The sequence below is a fragment of the Falco cherrug genome, chromosome 9 (genome assembly GCF_023634085.1).
Source record: "Falco cherrug isolate bFalChe1 chromosome 9, bFalChe1.pri, whole genome shotgun sequence".
In the NCBI taxonomy this organism is placed as follows: domain Eukaryota; kingdom Metazoa; phylum Chordata; class Aves; order Falconiformes; family Falconidae; genus Falco; species Falco cherrug.
In genome coordinates, this window is record NC_073705.1 from 50713346 (window position 1) to 50735344 (window position 21999).

The window sequence follows — 21999 nt, forward strand, 5'->3', positions numbered from 1 at the left end:
TAAACTGTATCGGGTTAGGGAGTGATTACAGATGTAATTATGCCTGAACAGACAGTCTGGGGAGAGGAGGTGGGTAGTACCAAGAACCTCAATCAATCCTCACTCACCTTTGCTGTGGTCTGAACAAGATGTGTGTGACTGCAACTGAATAGCCTTGAAGTTTTCAGTGGGGATACTCATGCGTGCATTTATGAAGTTATACACCTGCTTCAGGGAATAATCCCAAATCCTTTAAAACCAGTGAAAGGTTTCTACTGACTGATGAGCTCACTATCATAGCTTAAGTGTTTCCATGTTTGGGCTTAATTTTGTATGGCTCATTTAAAATCCCAGTCATTAGGAATAAAAAAAAAAAAAAAAAAAAGTATATGGTTTTAATGACAGACTTTTAAAAATGATCTGTTCATTTTCCTTCACTTCCAAGTAATGCTGAACATTAATTTCCTGCAAATGAAGCAATCTGAAGCAGAGTGCACAAAATAATTAATCTTTGGGAACTCTGGACTAAATTAAAATAATTTAAAGTTAAATAAAGAGCTCATCTGTGGCCTCAGTGCTCTTTCTGGGAAGCAAGGGGTACGTAAAAAAAAAAATCAAAAAGATAGCACATAGCAAATTATCTAACAGGAAAGGAATCTACAAATATATGTAATAAATTCCCACATTACATCATAAAAATAACTTTCTCACAAATGCTGTCATTGCAAATGCCAAGACACATAGGAGACCATTCAATTAGCAGTTGAACTGAATAAGCAAATTGGAAATTATTTATATTGGAAATATGTATTTCTAATTTGGGGGCTCGCTGGCATTTTTTTTTAGAGACCATCAAATTGTCTCTTATACTACAGGTTTTCCTTATGCTAAGAATTGGATGTGGTAGAATTTGAAATACAATTTACGTTGTAAACTTGTGGAGGTAGAAATTCTCTTTATGAGTGCAGGCAGCATCTCAAAGAATGAGCATTTACAATAAACTCAGTGTTTTTATTAGCAAATGTTGACTTTTTAATCCAACACCATAATTTGGTAAAAATTAAAACATAAACATAGTTGAATAGTTATCTGTAAACTGAGAACATTCAGGAATATAAGAAAAATAATTCCATCTTCATTAGATCTAGGAAAAGTAAGCCTGACCTTTTTTTATATATACATAATTTGTCATCTCTTCTGAAAATCAGGCCCTGAATTTCTGTGCCTACACGTAGCCATTTCAGGAACGACAGTAAATAAGCTATTTTTATTTACATTCTGCAGAGGGAATCTGTAAAAATAAATCATTAATGTTTGTAAAATAGCAGTGACATCCTCACAGAGAAATTATACACATTAACAACATATTCCTAAAACCCAGGAACTTCCAATAGAGCATTCTCGTTCACATCCCTTTGCCCACTCAGCCTACATGTCCTTTGTTTCTTTCAGGGTTTCACTTGCCTTTTTTTTTTAAAAAAAAACATCTTTCCTTGGCTTCAGACCCACAGCTATCCAGAGCTATCAGAGCAAATAGTCTAATGGAAAATAATATGGCTGAAGAGATTAAATACAATAGTGGGCAGCAGGATCTCTTGAGTTTTAAATACATGGTGCTGTTTCTAGTCTTGCTGAAAGCACTTTGCTGCAGTTTTCTTGTTTGTTAAATAGGAAAAACATTAACCTGTCTCTTGTTGAAGCAGAGCTGGAGTTCAGAAATGCTCCTGTCTGTATAAATGCTGGGGATTATTAGAAAGAACATGTTCAGCTTGGGAAGGGGTTTCTGAATATAGTGACAGACCCACTCAATTTCAATTGCTGCATATGAGGTTTTTTTCCTATTATAACAATTAACCTCTTAGAAAAGAATTATCACGGAGTTTACATGTTGACTCTATAGATATTGGATAATTGCTTTAAAAAGAATCATCTATAGTCCAGGAAATTACATTTCTCCTTTTGCTTCTAAAATTACAAACTTCTGACTTCCCAGCTGGTAACGCAAGCAATCAAAATTGGGTCTCTTGAGTGCAGTTGCACGACACACATGAACAACAATCTCATTTCATAAAGAATTAACCCACAGGCTGCCACGTTAACCGGCTCCAATTCCTGCTGCAAAGCCCATCTGGTCCGAGCACCGTAGATCCCACTTTGCATAGGTAGCAATGTACTGGTCAAGTAAGAGCAAACCTCGGAGCCCTGCCTGAACACAGCTCCCTGACAGAGGGAAGGAGTTGGGAACGAAGCACCAAACTGCAACTCAGAAGCTCCGGCTTCATTTCCCATCTTTCTTACAGACTTCCTACCAGTAAGTCACTTAACCTCCAAGAGTTTCATCTTCTGTTATAGAGAGACAGTAATACCTCCTTTGACTGTCTTTTTTAATCTAGAGTAGAAAGAAAGTGACATTACCCCCCCTGCCTAATCTCAGCTAAGACATCTAGGCACTACTGTGATTCTAATCAGTAACAGCATTAAACACTGTTTAAACAGAAGGGCCTACTTCAATTTGAAATTTCCTTGATTTTACCTAGTTAAAATTCTCTTTGCAATTTATCTGATTTTTTTTTTCTTCTTCTTTTTGAGAGAAGGTAGGAGAAAAGGACTTAATGGTTCTGGGTTGATGATTTAGTTATTTATATGCTCCAAGTATAGGATCATAGAAAGAAAGCAGAGAACGTAGATCCAATTGAAGAAAAGCTGGCAAATTTAACTTCTTTCAGTGGGCTTGCTCCCTGAAATGCGTTCTTTAGATTTAAAGATGACCCGCAAATGAAAGTCCAGAATAAATGTGTAACTCAGTTGTGCACTTTTCTCAGTGAGCTACCTTAAAGCGACCCGGGTGGAGTTTTCCTCAACACCTCCCCAGCGTTTCACAGAAAACCCACCTGAAAGCAGCAAGGTGTTTATTCCTGATGTTCAGTCTTTCTCTACTGGGTTTTAAGCCATTGCAACCCTAATTATAGTCCTAAATCAGTTCTTCTCCTTTATTAGTGTTTACTGCAAATGGTTATCTGGGGTAAGCAATTGCCATATTCCTCACCAGTAACCAATTAAGCAACCTGCAGCATCTTATTCTTAGCCTTCTGTTTGGAAATACTTTTTAGCTGAAAGATTCAAACAAACACCAGCACATTCAGTTGTGCCAAAGACCGCTATTCAGCTACGCCATCCAGGCTGGAGAAAGGTTATTCATACGGTCAAAGACTGACTTCGCTGGCACATGTACATGTTTGTATTTGAAATTTCTAGATTGACAGCCCTTCAAAACCAATTGCCTTCTCTTGGGACAGGAACATGAACCTTTATTTCTCTTAGATTTGAGAACTGACACCACTGTGATCTCCATCATGAGGCTAGCAGTATTAAGTGCGTTGTTCTTTACAGACAGGACTGACTGCTGGAGTTGAATGACTACATGTTGACCTTGGGGGAGCTGCGGGGGTGTGTGTTTGTTTGTTTTTAAAATTCATCTCCTCCATGTTGTGGGGAAAGAAGCTTTTAGACGTTACATGATCCATGTGGATTTGAACAACAGTGGATTTCAGCAGCATCTTACGCTTTTGAATACAGCTTTATGAACTGTTGAGGCTTAGTACAGTTTAGCTTTTTTTTTAGATCAAAGGATGTGACAGGCCACAAAGTGAGCCGTGAAGAAATAAAACCATCCCCCATACACACCAAGGAGCCCCACTACATACCAGATTCCCCTGACAAAGGTGTCTTTAGCACGAGTCCAGAAAATTGACACTCCAAACTGCACATATACTTCCAAGACAGACAAGCATCTGCCAGGGACAAAACTCATCTTCTCTCATGATGGAGCACAGCAGTCACTGCAAGTTCAGAGAAAAGGGAGGCTGTGTGTGATGTGGTGCTGAACTGAAGGGCATCAGGAAAACTGAGAAAGAGCTGGGCCTGGCAGGTTCCTCAGGGCTTGTGCCTCCAGGCCATGGTTCTGCTTCTGCTCTACCTGGTCCCTTGCTGCAATGCTGGGCAGAAGTAGCCTGCCACCTGTTCTAGGTACAAGGCTTCTCTGGTGCATGGGGAGCCTTATGGCTGTATTAAAGAAAACAGAATTATCATCTTCCGCTGCTAGACAGATTTAAAACCCAAAAAGGACTGAGGTTCTTGGAACCACATGTATAATTTTAAAATCCCTAATGAAACTCCAAAGGTCCTGAGTCCAATTCAGAGACAAATTGGAGCACTTGTGACAGAGACAGATAAGTTACATCCATTCATGGAAAGAAAAACAATTTTATGATCATGCAACTGAATTGTTTCTAATTAATTCATGATCTATATTTCATACTGCTGAAGCAGGGTCTGAGACACACTAGGAAAAATCCTTCATGTGGCACATCCTAATGGTGCAAGGGTGCTGAGTCACTGATTCCATTATTAACAAGTTTTCTTGAGTCTGTAACTCGTCTCTTAATTTTATTCTCTTGTTCCTGGATGCACATAATGAGTTGTTAGTACAGCATCAGGGAGCAAGAAGGGTCAGTTTCCCCCTGTGGCCCAGGAGCCAAGGGGTATCCCAGGGCGAGCAGCGAGGGAGCAGGGTAGGGCAGACCCCAAGATCAGGGCCAGGTTTAACCAGAAGTCAAACTCACCGGGCAATTTTGTGGTGATGAGGCAGGTCTGAGGTCAAGCCAGGCAGTTGATCCACAAGTCAGGATCTGTACTGGGTATAGCGATGAGCAGGCAGGTCCATGGTGATGAGACAGGGCCAGAGTCAAGGTCAAGCTGGGAAGTTAGCCTGTGGGCTGGATAAATGGGGGCCCATGGCCAGGCACAGGTGTTGCTGCAGCTGAGACAGAAACCAGCGCTCCTGCTACAAAGCCTAGGGCTGAGCTGAACTGGGGCTCCTGGGCAGGGGTGGGCTAGTAAGGAAGCCCCCAGTGGGGCTGCTCAGGGCCATTAATGCTGATATGCCCAGATATATAGATGCACTGTGTTTTCAAGCTTTCTTTATAAAACGCCATGAAAAGCGCTATACATTTGCCTGCCACACAGAGCAGGACTTTAATGTTACACCAATAATAATCTGATCCTACAAACCCTTGTATATGTCATTGAGATCTTATTACAGCCTGGGTAAGAGGATGCTGGGTGCTTGCACTGATGAGGCTATTTCAGTATGATAAGCTGCACTAAGTGGGCTCAGTTTTGCATCAGTGGAGTGTATTTGCATATTGCACTGCCAGGGAAAAGAAAACCTTCCATACTGCAAGAGTTTGCCATGCACAAAAATGCCACTGCAAACATCTGAGTACGTGAGCAGTTCCAGTGAAGGCAATACTCCGTGAAAGGGCTGTGTTGGTGCTAGCAAGGCTAAATTAAAGGGCCTGTGACATTTCCAGTAGTCTGGATGCTCACTGGAAAACTCATCCATATACTCTCAGGACTTTTTGCAATATCCATCACCTTTTGATTTACAAAATTGCACATGGAAAAGGAGTGGCAAATATTTTTTGCCATAGGAACTTGAATGGTCTGTTGGAAGAATCATTATTAGAACCATCCTAAAGTCCAGCCAAACATTCCTGTTCCCTTTCACTTCATACCTGGATATACACCTTGCTGTTGAAAGTTACCCATATTTTCATTCTGTACAACACCACTTTTTTTCTCTACCAACTGCTGATTTCTGATTTTTTTATTTCAGATTTTTTTCCATATCATATGTTTTTAAATCAGATAGAAGAAGCCAAAATGTATCTTATATCTATGTTGCACTTTGCAGTTGTGTCTTAAAATTCTTCCATAGGTCCAACACAATCTTATCCCTAAATGAATACAATAATTTTAGGCCAGGACCCTGAAGAGCTGCCACCACATTTAAAAATCTAAGACAATGACTTTTATATTGAAACCCAAATGACTTGATAGCTATATAAAACCATAGACACATGCCCATACATGCATATGCACACATACTTTTTGCGCAGTGATATGTTAGAATGGGTTTATATATAGGCTATTAAAATAATGTAAATGAACAGAACAAAGCGGATTACCAGGAAAAAGTGCAGGAACAAGATTAAGACCAAAATTGCAATCCCCAAGTAAATTGAGAAGAGAGTTGTAACACGAATAATTTCATTCTGCTCCTACCCTGTTTGTGCTCACTAATCTATCTACACCAGAGATTTGGGGGAGGGGGTGGAGATCCTAAGGCTCCAGGATTGTTTCTCCAACCAGATTCAGGCTGGGTCTTGTTTGGTTGGAGTGGAAACGTACCTTTTGCAACAGCTGCTGAGTCTGAACAAGAGGCTCGCCACATCCGCTCAAACAGCAGCTCTGACAGAGATACTGAAGTGGGAAAGTCCTTTAGGCGCATGTCGCACCCTGGAATTTAAGCAGAACCTCCACAAGAAACTGATAGCCTGGTACTACTGCTCGTCTCTCCCTAGGCCATCCTGCAAATGGAGCTGACAGCATGGACCTTCTTCCGGGAAGCGGGATGCAGTGTAGCAGGGCAGTGCTGGCGCAGAACGAAGCCTCACCTTCAGGCAAATCGGTGGGAAGGAATTAATAAAAAAAGTTACCCATAAAATCAGAATGCAACAGTAACAAAAATGAAAGTGATTGTAAATTGTGTTAATGCATGGATAATTCATGTAGAAAACAGAATAAGAGAGAAGGTGCACAAAACATTGCTTTGGTGAATGGTGTAGAAAAACCTGTCAGCAACAGATGTCAAATATATCCTTTGTAGCTTCACTGAGGTATTTTGCAATGAAACAATCAAAACAAATATGCAGATCCCAATTATGGGACAAGAATCTTCTTGTAGTTCAGTACGAGGAGTTCCCTGGCAGTTTGCTTTGCAACACTCAGTTTTTGTGCTGTGCTGGGACTGGCTGAGGACTCAGAGCCCAAGTGAGACCCCAGTCCAGCTCCTAGGTGAGTTTATGTAGCTTTGAGAGTACAGGAGCAGCTCTGTACCCCCACTACATGGGTGCAGTGAAATTGTTTTCCCATTTAAACTGTGCACATACAGAAAGAGTTTGGTGTGCTTTTTTTAAAAAAAAAAGTAATTCTTGTTCAGCTGTAACAACGTGCTTCATTTCTGGCTGTTCAGCTTCTGTGGTTTAATATTTATGACTCTGCACCTTAGACTTCCCAGGTGGTCATCCACCTCACATTGTGCTTAGGGCCAGGGTCCTCTCCATCCACCAGAATGTTCACCGGCAGGTGCTGAGTAGCTTCATGATTTCCTCAGACTCCATAGGGTTAGAAAAACCATTTGCTGGACCACCAGGCAACAAGCAGCAGTTATATCTGGCAAGCCTAAATCCAAAAGGGAAGATTATGGCTTTTAAAACCATCAGGGAGCATTCCACATCTCATAGCAACTTTCTGACTTATTCCTCCATGCCTCAAGCAAGAGCAAACACAGAAAGAGGAGGGCTGTCTCAGGGCCCTGAGAGCATCCCCCCTCCTGGCTGTTTGGCTGCCTGGGCTCAGGGCCAGCTTGGAGCTAACGCAGCCGAGAGCTGCCCCACCTCCTTCGCTGGCCTTGGACGCGGCGCTGCCGGGAGGCCTCAGCCAGGGCTGATAGCGCTTCCTGCGGGACCTGCTTTTAAGCTAAGCCCCTTCCATTTGGCCCCCATCCGAGATGAAGCTCCTGTTGTGTCGCAGCCGTGCCCATCCCTGGCTTTGGGCCCACTGCTCTGGATCTAGACCGTGACCTGCAGCTGACTTCCAGCCTGATTCCAGACCTGCCTTTCCACCACGAAGCTGCCCGGGGCTCACTGGGCTGCACCTGACCCTCCTCACCCTCACCGGAGCCGCCTTGCTTGCCTCACGTGGTGGCTGCGGGACTGGTGAGAATGCCGCCCTGCCAGCTGTGTTCCTGTTCTCAGCTCCCAGCTCACCTTCCCCTGCAGAGAGCCAGTTCTTGCTGCTCCCTGACAGGCTGTTCCTCTCCAAATCTCCACAGCTTTTAAAGACTGATGATCTCAGCAAAAATGTCAACCCATTTTCCTTCGCAGAAGAACAAAAATGGTGGATTCAGCCAGGAATCAAACCTACCACTTACACTACTGAACCACAGGAGAAAAACTGATAGTCTGACATTGTTTCCCCTCCCTCAGCAATAAGAGGACAGGGTTAGAAACTTTGGGAACTCTTTTTCTTAGTTGTCTAGTTTTTTTATACCCAAATTATAGAGACATCTTGGAAATAAATGCCATTAATTCACAAGTAGAAGAACGCAGCTCCTGGGAGTAGCAGCACTTACAATTCTTGGAGTCCAATGCATCTTTCAGTTAAGTGTCCTTCCAACCCCAGCTGCAATCTGTATTGCACTGGCCCTGCAAAGAGTATCACTGCGTCAGCAAGTTTCATGAGGCTGAAAAAAGACAAAAAACTTCTCTTTGAACAGTAAGTCAGAGGGAGTCTAGGGAAGCCATGGTCAACATGTCAGGATGATCTTTTTGCTCTTCCCCTGCTTTACTTTCACACCTTCCTCCCCTCACCCCGGGTGATTTTGCTGGAGGATTGGGCCCTGCTCCTGGGAGAAGTCTTTTTGTGCCTATTGCTAAGGTCCTGCAGCAGCTGCTCAGACCTTTTCCTACGACTGTGTTGTGATGCAGTCATGATTTTACCACAGAAGTGGTGTTCGCCTGCCACGAACCCCAAAGAGTTCAACACTGATTAGGAAGGAAGGCTGGCTGGCTGGCAGGCAGCATGACTGAATAAGCCTGGTTTCCTTAGGAACCTAGCCTAAAAGAGCGAGAAAGTAAGAGCATGTGTGTTCTGGTAGGCAGTGAATAATCCATTAAAACTCTTAATTAAAAATTTAAACATGTGTCTGCTAATTACATCACCCTTCTCCTGCCCTCAAAAAGCAGCAAATGAGCATGGTTGCACACCTGCCTGTGTGTTAGGATGCTGCTCACTTGCTCAGCAACCCAAATACCAGCTCAGGTAGCAGCTGCCATTGTAAAACATTCTAAGGAAGAGCGATGACAAATATTTTCTTTTTGATTATGAATGGCAAAACCGGTCACAGCAATCCTACGGCATGCCCTGGGTTTGTCGGTGGTTTTTGTATACATGTGCTGATACTATTAGTTCTCGTCTCTCAGACAAGGCTATTTTAGGGCCAGCAATGCAGAGTCTGCTGAGCAGCCACTTGTAGACCTGTGGAAAGAGACGGGATAAATGGTTTAAATAGTAGGCTGTAAGGATATGAAAATGAACACGGACATTGTAAATTCAGAAGCTGCAGAGAAAGGTCTGCTAAGGCTCTAGACCCTCAGGAGATTCCCAGTCCCGCAGGGATAGTGGGTGCACCCCATTTGGAGCACACGTGGGGTGAGGAGCCTCAGCACAGTAAGGGGACATCCTCCGATTAACTGCTGTCCATGCAAATGGGCACTCACAGAAAATGAAACTTGCTTCTCCCTCCATAAGTTACCCTGCAGTGAATCTCCTCCGGTACACGCAGCCCCCTCAGCTGCTCCGAGCTGGCTGGGTTGCAGCCACTTGACATCGGGCCACAGCCTCTGAGTTGGGAAGGCTGTTTTATTCACTGCCTGGAGGAGTAGGATCATGTTCAACATTGCTGTTGTTATTTATTGCAGTCATGAATTTGGCAGGAATTAACCAAATTCTGGCAGGTAGCGTCTGTCTCTGTACATTAGCATAACTGTGCTGAGCTACAGTGGGTACACTGGGTGAAAAATCAATTCCCTGACTTTTGGCTCCCATCAAACCAGGCGGGGGCCAGAGCAGGAGGGCACATGTGTCTGCTGGCACAGACCTGGTCACTCTTACCAGACGTTTAGCCAGTATGCTCTCCTCCAGACCTGTCTCTACACCATGGTCCTACCACAGCCTGCTGAACCTCTCGGGAAAGGGTCCCACTGGGATGTGGGTTTGTTTCCTTGGGGGCGTTTAGAGCCCTACTGGTACTGGTCAGGGCCTTCTCCAGCTCAACCTAGAAAGGACTCAACAAGAAACAGTAAGAAACTCTGAACCCCTAAACCCCGACACCATGCACCACTAGCAAAGCGCTGCCTCAAGGCTGTGAATAGCCCTGGGTGATTATCTTTAAAGTGGTATTTTAATGCATTCACTTACCGTTTTCAAGCTTCACGGGTGATGTCTTGAGATGACATACTGGAGAAGGCTTCATTATCCTCAGGGGTACGGGCAAAGAGACGCCTGCCCGACTGCTGAGATGCCCCATGTTGAGGTCACAGCCATCTAAAGTGGCCAGAGCCGGGTAATTCAGCTCGGGGGCTGCCAGAATCACTGAACGATTTTTCATGTGAGGTGAAGCATCTGTTCGCGCTGGGTAAAGAAACTGGTCCTTCAAAGAAATGGTTATTTGTTAAAAGCTGAAGTATCTGTAGAGTTTAGGATGCCATATGGTGAACCTAGGGGCATATGAAATCCCAAGCAAGGCCACGAGGTTAATCAGCTCTAGTCAGGGGTATCTGGCCTCATCGGGGAGGAGGGGAGCCCGGATCTGAAGTTCAAAAATTGGCTTGTCTTTGTAGGGTGTCAGCTCCCAGTCCCAGGGCTTGGTCACTCCTTGAAATCCCAAGCTCATCTCTGCTCCTTCTGCCTTTTCCTGTCTCACCAGGAGGGTGACGGGAGCATCAGTGCTTTCCTGGTAGGGCCCTGCTGTACTGCACTGCCCTGCTACATGGGGGTCACGGTCAGTACGCTGCGAGGAGAGAGTGGTTTGCCTCGAGGTGGCTGTCGGACGTGCACTTATCTTCCTCCAGTGAATGACCACAGGTCACTCTCATGGGTAACATCCCTGAGCTTTCTATATGGTTTTTGCCCACCAGCAAGACTGCAGGGGCCAAGCTGCTGTGGACAGGCTGATGCACTTACCATGGGATGTACTCTCCAGCCCAGACTGGATGGTACGAAGCGAGGCAGTGCGGTGGGGTGAGCTGGGGCGCATGGTCACAGGGTCTGGGTTTCTGTGAGTTAGTGTCACGACCCTTTGTGCTGCAGTGGTGGTGGAGAAGCCCCCAAGGCTTACGCCAAATCCTGTTCAAGCTGGGAGTGGGAGGATGCACCCACAGCTGGGCTCCCCAGGCAAAGCTCAAATCCTTCTCATTTGCGTAAACAATGGGTGCATTTAATCCAGAAACAGTAGCAACCAAAAAGTCTTCCCACTAAGTAGCAGGATCATCCACCACTTGGGAGCAGCTAGAACTATTTACAAAATGTTTTCATACCTCTGCAAGGTAGAGGCTGTGTATTTCTGACTGTGGAGCAGAAGGCAATCCTATAATAACACCTCATTTTTACCAATCATTCCAAATTATTCACATGAAAGATCCCGCTTTCTCTCTTGGACTTTAATGAAGCTCCTGTTGAACCAATTATTCACTAGCTATTCATGTATTGTCAGAAAGGAAATCGCAGAAGCTTTGTCATTTGGAATAAGATTTGATTGGCATGGCACATGGCTTTGGGGTGGGTTTTCTTCTTCTCCTTTTTTGCTTTAAAGCCATAGCCTTTAGGTGGCAATTTCCACTGCTATAATCTGATGGAAAGTGATAAAACGCATCAGACTGCAGTACTCAAATGAGAAAACGCTCCAGATTAGTAGGAATATAATTATGTTTTTCATGACATTGATTTTTTATTTTCTAACTGATAAAAGTAAACAACTGGGGGGGGGGGGGGAGTGCCGAAAAACAACATTTAGACTTTAGTGAGATAATTAACTCAGCAATTAAACATATTTTGTATTCAGCATTTGTCCTCCATAGCACACAGCATATGTGACGTTTGTCCTTTATTCAAATTCTTGCTTCTTGCAATCTTTTTTGTCAGCAGGAGTGGCAGCCGGCAAGAGTCCTGCAGGAAGGCCCACTTCTGTGGTGCTCTGCTTTTAAAGATGAATATTCACAGCTATGGTTTGGAAGGGAAGAGCCAGCCAAAAAGAATCATTAAGCTGAGCTAAATGAGCAGAATCAAAAGGCGAGAGACCTGTGCAACAGGCATTTGTATCTGTTTTCTTCTTGCCAGTAGTGTTTGGAGGGGACGTAAACCAAGCCCCTTGTGACCCCTACTCCCACGTGTACTACTCAACTACTCAATCTAGCGACAATATGGGGCTGCAACGTCAAACGCCCTGTGCTCTGCTCCCATGCGATATCACAGCATCAGGATGGGCTAGTACATAGGCAGGATATATCTGCCTGTAATTTAATATCTATTAAAAGAACAAGAATTAAAGCCAATTAAAGAAGCTAGTCCTTTGGTAGGGCTGCCTGCTGGTCCAACAGGGTTGATTTCTCGCTACAGTGTGAAACGTGGCAAGAGGCACAAGCAATGATGGATCATTAGGAATCTCACTGGCCTTTTTAGCACAGAGCAGTTCTTCCATCATCCGTTCAGCGAAGAGTGAGTGAGTTTCAGGGAAGCTGCCTGTCTCAGAAGGTATGAACCACAGTACTGGAGAGATGTCCTCCACATCAATGCCCCATCTTCATCTCTTTTAGAAAAATGAGGCCATTAGGAAAAAGTTACAAGTCTGGGATAAATAAAACATGCTACTTGTGACTTTATAGCCAGGATTAAGAGGGACAAGGAAACCCTCCATCAGGCAGGGGTGTGCAGATACGTCATGCCAAGGATGATGCAGTACTGCATGTCAACCCAAACTGTGAAGCTGTAGCTGGTATTGTGCAAGTTAATACCCAAGCACACTACCATTGATCATTTTTCTTTGAGACAACAATATGTGAGGCTTCTTTTCAGGGCAGAACCCTAAGCCTCAGGGAAACTCAAATATCTTCCTACTCTGTGAGACTCCCATGGCCCAATTTAAGCTGCTGCTGTTGCGGCTGCTGCTGCTGTCGGGGTTGAAGGGCTAACTTCTGAGCTGGCATAATAAATTTCTATAGTAAACATACTATGACAAGTCATTCCAAATTAATTTCTTCCTTTCCCAAGCTGAATTTGCCAGGTTATGCGCTAAAATCTTTTTTCTTGCTTTGTCCTGAAACACTGTGGTGCATAATAAACATCAAGCCTCATGAGGCTGTTTTACCGCTGATTTTCGGCAAAGCAATGTATCATGTATGTATTCACGATACTTACAAATCACCACGTATCTGGAGCACAACCTTCCCTAAATCCAGGGTGTTCATCTTGTGAAATCTGTGGCCATTTACGGAATGCAGAAGTTGTGCTGATAAATGCTTTTCACTATCAGACATAAAATGTGTTTGCTATTGTACTGACCTTGGGAGATGAATAGGAAAGTGCTTTGTCCTTACCCTGCAAGACAGCCACAGCAGCTGGCTATGCTGTAGGACAGGCCAGACTAAAATAGGTCTGTGCGTGTGATAGCTTGATAGAACCCTGGAAATTCTGCAAGTGATTTGAGGACCATTCAGGATATCCCTGAAAATGAATCCCAAAGTTGGATCAATGATTTAATTTCTAATTCAATGATCTGCAGATATGACAACAATCTGATTTTTGGGAAGACCCGTTGTGATTGGTAACTGCCTCACCCCTTAAAAGCCCCCAGGCCTACTCTTCTTAAGAAGAGACCTGGGGCAGGAGATGTGTTTGCGGGGAAATACTTCAGGAGAGAGATAAATCCTATGGAAAGAAAAGGTTGTGTAGGAAGCACTGCCCAAACAGCAGATGAGCAATGGGATTTTGTGCAGTATCTACCACAAGGATTAATGTGAAGAGGAGAGATTAGAAGAATCGGCATTAACTTGCAATCCAAATAATTTTAAGAAACTGAGATCAAGGTAATTTAAACACGAGTCATTTTGCTGATGGTCACACTTTTTGTTGCTTTATATGCCTGTTCGTTATCTCTTTTCCCCACTCTTGCCTTTCTGTGGAAAGTGTGATACCAACAAAGGGAAAAGGCCGGGGAAGAGCGGTCCCCCTCTCTGCTCCGCTTTAGATGGCTAACAGCCTTAGGGGACTGGGTCCCATCCTACCTTCTCTCCAGAGCCAGCAGAGCTGCCTGCGGAGTGTTTCAGGGGCTGCTGCTCAGCTCCCTGCTCTAACCTGTCCTCCGGAGGCACCATCTGCAGGGAGCCTGGAGAGCATGGCCGCCTAATCGCATCTCTTCGGTACCTATCACCACAGAAGAACAGCCAGCAAATACATAGGGGAAGAGAGAATGTGACCCTATATACCCCTAAATACCCCCAAGGACCCCAAAAGTAGGTACGTTCAAAACAGAGCAATTTTTAAGTACAGTGAAGCGTTACTTCTAGCATGGATATAAAAAGTAATATTTAGAATGAGACGTGATTTTCAAGGTGAATCTATTTCTTGACATATTCTCTCACATGCTGCTATTATTCAGAGTAATGCTTCTTTCAGGGCAGTGTTTTACACCAACGTTAGCATTTCCATGGCACCACAGGCAGCGAGGCCTTCAAAGCACACAGCTTCCCTCACACCCAGTTTAGGAGCTCTTCCATTTTTTTACACATTTACGTTGCGCCACTGACTTGAGATATTTGATCCAGAATAAGGATAATGCTTTTGCTTTTCTTCCTTCCAGCCTGTACTCAGCCTCCTTTACAAACATCGCTGGGGAGTCACAGGGCCGTGGGAGGCAGAAAGCCCAGCCAAGGCTCGCCTGTGAGCACCTGGCAAAGCTGGGACTAGAAGACAGACGTCCTCGATCCTTCTCTCATTTGAGAAGCAGCTCAGGTCGACATGGCTCTCAACTTTGGAGATGATCTGCCTGCTAAACTACAGCACATTTATGATTTGCGGGTTTCTAGTCTGACTTGGCTTCATTTTTTAACTTTTCATTTTCTTTTTAGGGAACCAAACTGTTCACTGGGTTTGGCAGCTGACGGCTATTAACTGTCACACTCCAATAACCAAGGGATAGTTAGAACCGCATTAAATATTTGCACTGTGCAGCAAGGCTATACTTCATCTCGGTACACATGAATCCCATGCTCTTTTCACACTGAAGAAAACCCACCTTATTGCTATTCAAATCTATCTGTCTGTCTCTCTTCCTATACTGTCATTACGCATGCAAGGCCTGTCAGTGCCATTGACACAAAAAACCCCTCTCGCTTTATGCCAACACCAGTGACACCTGAAAAAAAAACCCCAAGACACAAAAGAATTACTGCTTTTAACAATTTTGCTTATTTGGCCTTTGTTTGCCAGTAAGGCCGCCTATTCCACATCTTTATAGGAGTATTCCTCCTGCCCTGCAAGGGTGCATGTTTTCTCTCACGGGAACATCTTATAGATAATTCTGTATGAGAAGTGGGTTTTGGTAACTGAGGCTTGTCCATTTTGTACGTCCCTGGTTAAATTGCAAAGCTTTGTTTTGAGCGTAGTTTTTTCCCCTCGTCATCTTAACTGCCATTTTGAGCCTAATCTTTTAGGAAATACCCTACATAGGCGCTCCTTGTGGTCTGCTTTTAAAAAGCAAAATTTATTTTGGCCTCTGCAGGAAGCATTTAAAGCACATAATGAATAATGTTTGACACAGGAGTCAGTTAGCAGTCATTTCAGATTAATAACACTCCTCAGAAAAAAACCTTGCAGGGGATTAGAGCAAGGGAAAGATGCTTAGGCAATAACCTCTGAGCCAGTTGGTTGCTGAACTATTCACAATAGACATAACTATCTCCGAAGGTCTTAAGTGTGAGAATTATCTCCGGGAAGAGAACAATGAGTTAGTGAGATATAAAACAATAGGCTCATGCTCTAATACAGGCAGTTAGCACCGCACATGTTCTCTGCTCGTTTAATCTGCAATACTTTCAGACAGTAGCAGTTGGTGCCCAAATTAAGACTTCCTCTCTCCCTTTGATCTTATGTAAAAACTAATGAATTGTATAATCTCCAACACCTCTGAAATCCCGCTGGTTAAAGGGAAACTATCCCTACCTTTCCCATGCCTGTCTCAATTCACTAAATGGGAGCTATATTTAACAGCAGGCCAATCACATGATCACTGAAAAGGAACAGCACAAGGATCTGTAATCCTAATGCTCTGGAGCTGTGATTGCTGTAAATCCTTTGCAGAATGATTTCCTTTAAATCCCAAACATGTCATCACACTTTTAATTAACATTTCTTTATGAAAACTGTGGATAAGACCCTTTAAATTAAAGATTGTTCCCAGACTTGTCATCTTAAAACAGTGTGCGTTTCTATTGTCATTTTCATGTGGCATATTTTACTTTACTTTCTCAGTAAAGCTTTTTCTCTTTCCTTTCCCCTCCTTTGCCTTCCCTGCCTTAACCCTCGGAACAAGTAGTAACAGCTAGCACTATTTTTAAGGGTAAACAAATAGCTTTGAATTAGTTCATGTACAAAAGGGAAATTCCAGATAACCAAAAGACTAGCAATGAGTACAGACGCAGATGTGGCCGGCAGTGCCCTACTTGAATTCTCACCACCTTCACCTCTCGAGTTTGCCACCTAACTGAGCTTACCATCTTCTTTACGGGGGGAAGGAGATTGAGGGAGGAAAGCCATCTGCCCAAAGTAACAAAGTGGATCGCCTGCAGAAACAGAAACACAACCTTTATTTCCCAGTTCCCAGCTCTTAATTCTTCTTGGCTATTTAGCATGCGGCTTTCCAAGCACTGGGCCTGCTTCCTTGCCTGTTGACCTCAGCAGCATTGCCACCCACTGACGTGGCACTAAAACGAGCCCCAAAGGCACGATGCTGGGCACAGGAGATGCAGTCTTTTTGCCAGCAAAAGGGAAAAGTTTTACCTGAGTGAGGGCAACGTGTTCGCCCGGTGGCCAGTGGAAAATGGATTTCTAGTACTTGTTTTCCTGAAAGTAACCCAGGTGAGAACTCTGGGTTTGAATGATGGCTTAAGCTCAGCGACAGACTCACTTCAGTTATCCCATCTGGGATTTGAGACAGTGGCACATGTCACTGGCAGACAACTCTTTCAATGACATTTCTCAGGAAGGCCAGTTTTCTAACATGCCTCTGTGTGGAACGACCTGGTAGAGGACCAAAGAGAGAGGCAGAATATTTATGAGGGAGAATATTAAGGATGGCACCATTATCCATTATATAGATAAAACCCCCCTTCATCAGTGAGAAGCAGGAAAGAAATACAGACCTTGAAAAGAGACCAGAACAAAATCGTCAGGCAATTTGACAGCACAATTTGAAATTATTTAGCCTGATTTGGCAGTACGTTTCTAAGTATCTATATATCATCCCAGAATATCCATTGACAGACACTGGAGAAATAATGAATGGCTAAATAGAGCGGGTCAGACTCTGACACCCTTCCATGAATTGGATAGTAGTTTATTCCTCAGCTACTCCCACTGGCTTCACATTACGCCTTGTAGCTGACACTCGGAGCCACATGTCAGGAGCCCAAGCTCACCAGGCACGTCAGTGGAGGAGCTCAGAACAGAACCTCTGACTTGACTGTCTCGCATCCTGAACTGAAAACAAGGAACAGCCCAGAGAAAGGAGGAAAAAAGAACCCCTCACTATGTTATAACTACCTTCCTTTACATAGCCTCCCTTCCTTTACAGTAGTTATGCTGTCTTGCAGTTTCATTGGTATGGTAAAGAATGTTTACCTATTTATGTTCTGTTTTAAATGGGCCGCCATTATCTGGCCAGGACGTTGACAAAGTTGTTTCAAAAGGAATGGAAAGTGTCAGGGATGCAGAGCAACGGGAACAGCAAATTCAACTACTCGACCATTGGGTTTTTCCTTACTGACAACCAAATTCATGCAGTAAGTGTGGCGTGGCATATGTGACCATACATTAAAAGCAGGGACTGCAACACATCCTTCCTCGGCCTATCAGCTTTTCTTGATTAAAAAGTATCGCATGGATACATCAAGTTAAAGAATTAAAAATTAATCACGAGATGTAAAAAGTAACATTCTTCTGGTCAACCTGTAAAGCCTGAGGACCACGCACACTGTAGCCTCAGCTTTGTTCGCTGTTCCATTTTCACCCCAATACATTCATTCCTGAGAAATGTGAAGTCCAAAGCTCTTTTGAGAGCAGCACTACGAAGAAACAAGTTTATTTGCGCAAAGCTGTTCGTGAATAGGTGCACAGGCAGACAAGGCCTGTACCGGCAGCCTCTTTCAAATAGAGGCTGTGAGCCCGAGCCCTCCAAGAACAGGTCGTACTTACAATGCAGAGACGTGCTTGCGACGATGGCCCCACGAGGACTTCCAGAGGTGGCAGGTTTGAAGCTCCCTGATGTACTTGCAGGGGTCCCACCAGGTGACCTCTAAGATGACAGAGCCTGTTGTCCAATATATCAGAGTGGATGCTGGGCCAAACAAGGGCATTGGGATCACAGACTTCATTTCTCCCCACACTCTTTGCAAAGCACAAACTGCAATAACAACATTCAGTCTCTCTGCATCCCTTGTTCCACGCTACGCAGTGAAGTGCACCGACTTAACATCCTCTGATGAACCCTAGCCATTAATTTTTCATCTCTCCTGTGGTACACACCCCAAGCTGATGTTCCTTCCCATCCTTACAGCTGAGATCACCCTTGAACACCTCCCCATACACTGAAAGCCACGTATAAAATGTTGAGATCTAGCACGCACTGTGGGTTACGCACCCGCTTCCCGCTCCCATTTCAATACGGTACACAGAGGAAAGCCGGACACACACCAATACAAAACCAGGGGTTACTGTATCACAATTTTTTATTTATCAGTATCAAATTACATAGCAAAGTAATGAATGCAGTGTCAGATCACCTCTTTGAATACTGTAAATACAAACAAAATCCACCATACTGCTCAATTATCCAAAGTAAATTAAAAGTTTAAAAATGTGCGTTTCAGAGATTCTGTTTGGCATATCCTGTCAATATAGCCTGCATAAATATTTCTGTACCTCATTTTCAGTATGTGTACCTTAACTAAACACAGCCTCTAGAAAGCTCACGTGGAGGAGAGAGGATCTGTCCCTGTGGTTATGTCCATCATCAGCTTGTGCACCTGCCCCGAAATCACTGGCTCACCTGATGGCTGGCGGTGGCTGTACCTGGGGTGGCCAGACTCCGCTCTCACACGGTGCCAGACCCAAAGCTACTGGTGTCAGTGCGAGACGACTGAATGCACGACAGCAGCTGTGGATCACGTCCCTCAATTACTGACAAAACAACTGCTGGCTTTCGTGGAAGCTGGGCTGGATCTGATGGCCAGATCTTGTACGCTCAAATACGTAAGGAAACTCTGGGGACATTTACGCTGCTCTTTACACTAGTGTGACTCCGCTACGTAGAAAGAACAATTCCTGGTTTATAACGTTACGTGACAAATGAAGTCAGGTCTGTTGATCTCAGGTTAAGTTGGGTAGGGTTTGGCCACAGCTGGATACAAACTAGGTAACTCAACAGAAGTATTTTAAAGGTGTTAATCAGCAGTGTCATTTACGTGGGGCTTCCTTATAAACTGTGTAAATAGAACAATTTTTCCTGATGGATGAGACAATAAGCTTCAAATTAGCACTGTTTCCAAAAGTTAAGACTACTGAGACATTGTAGTGGTATGAAAAGGAAAACACCATAGAAATATATATTTTGTTTAGAATACAATGAACAGAAGTACAGAAGCGTTGATGCAGGTAATAGGAAAGGTGAGGAAAGGGAAGGAGGAAAAATTTAGGCAGCAATCCCACGGCAACATGGGAGTTACTCTTGATCCCTCTGAATCACCACTATCAGTGGAAGTCAGGCTTCTCTGGGAAGGTGCAACCTGAACGCTTGATAATTACGCTGGCTGCGTAATGTCCAGCCCGGATGCACTCGGTCACCGGCCGGTCATAGACAAGCTGTGAGAGAAAGCCTATGGAACAAAGCGAGAGAGAAAGAGAAGAAAATGGTTAGATTAGTTTTTTTGAAAGTACCGGTTTGTCACAAGGCAAAGCACTGACACACTGGCCCAGCTGTACGTACACAAGTAGCCCGGCTAGTTGAAATTCAGTATGGCGCTCCAGTGACCTGCTGAGTTGGAGTGCTGCTGCTGCTATTTCTACCTGAAGTCTCCATTTGGCAGCTTCAGGTAAACTAAAGACTATTGAGACTGATCTATATTAGTGCCCTCAACATGACTTCACCGGAGTTCTTGCTCTCCTCTTTTCCAGAGCGACCCCCTCATTCCTCAAATACCATTCTGAAAACAAATAAGCGGTTTTCCCTGCCGAAGGGAGCTCCTTCTGTTCCTGCCGGCTACAGCGACAGCCCCACGCTGCTGTCACTCCGCAAGCTTGTCTCAAAAAAAGAGAAAGGCACATAACACAAAACGTTTTCTATATCCACAGTTACAGGTGTTCACAAGGAAAAGGTGAGAAATTTTTACCTGTTGAGGAAAGGCAGGTGACATCTGTTCCCCTTGATTACGTGACATTTAACCCAAGTTCAGAAACAAACGGGCACCTCTTAGCACGGTCAGGCACCCACGGAAACAGCAAACCGGACGGAGAACCAAGCGGGGCGCAGAATCGGGGCACCCTGTTCACTGCCTCGGCTAGCACAGCCGCGGAGCATGGCTTCGAGAAGCAGCAGCCCCTGGGAGCCGAGTGTTTTGAGAACCACAGCGCCTCTTTAAATGAATATAAGCAGAGAGTCCTAAGAAGGTACTTGAAAAAGTACAAGTGGCAGCAGAAATGTTACGGATTGAGTCCCTCACTTCGGAAATATTTGGTCTTGGCTGAAACTATTGTGATTGAAAGAATGACAGAAGTTATGGTAGAAGTGAAAAACGTATTTTAAACTTAGAAAAATTTTTCAGGATGTGAAAAGTAAACTTAGTATCTTATAATTTCAAAGTCCACTCTGTCCTTCTAGGGGTAATATTTTATGCACTTTTATCCTGTTTTTAATATGTTTCAGATGTGTCTCTCTTCCTCATCCAATCACAGAAGGCAAGGGAGACATGCCCAGGAAAATCAGAACTGTAGCAAGCTGAAACATGTCCCTTTCAAAGCTTTCTTCCTCCATTTCAAGGTCCTGTGTCACGCTCTGACAGGCCCTGGGCCTTGGCGTGGTCTTGACACCGCGTCTTACGTAAGTACCGTGTAGCTCATCGGTACCAGTTCCTGACAAATTGCAAATTTTGATCTGAAGATGACACGTTTGGCTAGCCGGCTTTCAGATACACTTTCTCTGCTCAGCTTGGTTACTACTGGAACAAAGACTTTACATTACGTTGTGGTGTGGGCACCTGGTAACGGGAGCACATGAACCTGTGCTCCTTCTCTAAATACTTCCTTTTGTGGCACATGAGAGGGTATTTTTAGAAGACGATAAAAATATTCTATACTATGCAATAATGTCTGCTCCTTGAAGATTAAAAAATCATGTAAAACATGAAAAATAAGGTTAGGTCAATGAAGGACAATACTGGTGAGCAAATGACCCTATTTTCATGAATTACCAAGATCTGTCTTGGCTTCTCGGTCACAACTGAGAGTGAAAAGAAGCCTCCTTGATGTATAGTTTTCTCTAAGCTGCACCGAATGGGAGAGGAGTTTGAAACTCCTAGATCTATAAAATCAAACACTTTTCATTGGATTAGGGGGGCCACAGAAAGCAGGCATGTTAGCTGACAACTAGGAAAAAACTCATACGTTTCCGACATCGATACTTTTCCAGAGAACTACGTATTAGCTGGAATTTCACAGACACTGACTGACACTAGCTGGGAAAAAATGAGTGCTTCACCAACAGTAAGTCCACAAGCACAAGTGAAGAAGACAGGAGCTCTCAGCGTACAGAGATGAGAGTCTGCAACAGGAAGAAACTGCTGTGAGCGCTATCACTGATGGCAGTCAGGGGATGACAGACAACACAACTGCGGCAGGATGGTCCAGCTGTAATAGCTGGGTAACAGTTGAGAAATTCAAACAGCATGCCTGGCAGAAATCAGACGATTTCTGAGTAAGGAGATGAAAATGGTCTGCTCTCCATTAAATTAACATGCATTCTTAGGAGAAACTTTCTTGGATACGTGGAGAATGTCAATCATTAAATTTAAG

At 44.0% G+C, this 21999-nt stretch overlaps 1 protein-coding gene across 4 annotated transcripts in view; it reads right to left on the minus strand.

Moving 5' to 3' along the window:
• Positions 1–18644: 18644 nt before the first annotated feature.
• ADK (adenosine kinase) overlaps positions 18645–21999 on the minus strand; it is a 291295-nt gene continuing 287940 nt past the window's right edge. For all 4 annotated transcript variants that reach the window (XM_055719804.1, XM_027805482.2, XM_055719805.1 and 1 more), the window contains one exon: positions 18645–19808. In XM_055719804.1, coding sequence (XP_055575779.1) covers positions 19684–19808 — 125 coding nt within the window. In that variant the 3' untranslated portion in view covers positions 18645–19683. The remainder of the gene's footprint in view (positions 19809–21999) is intronic.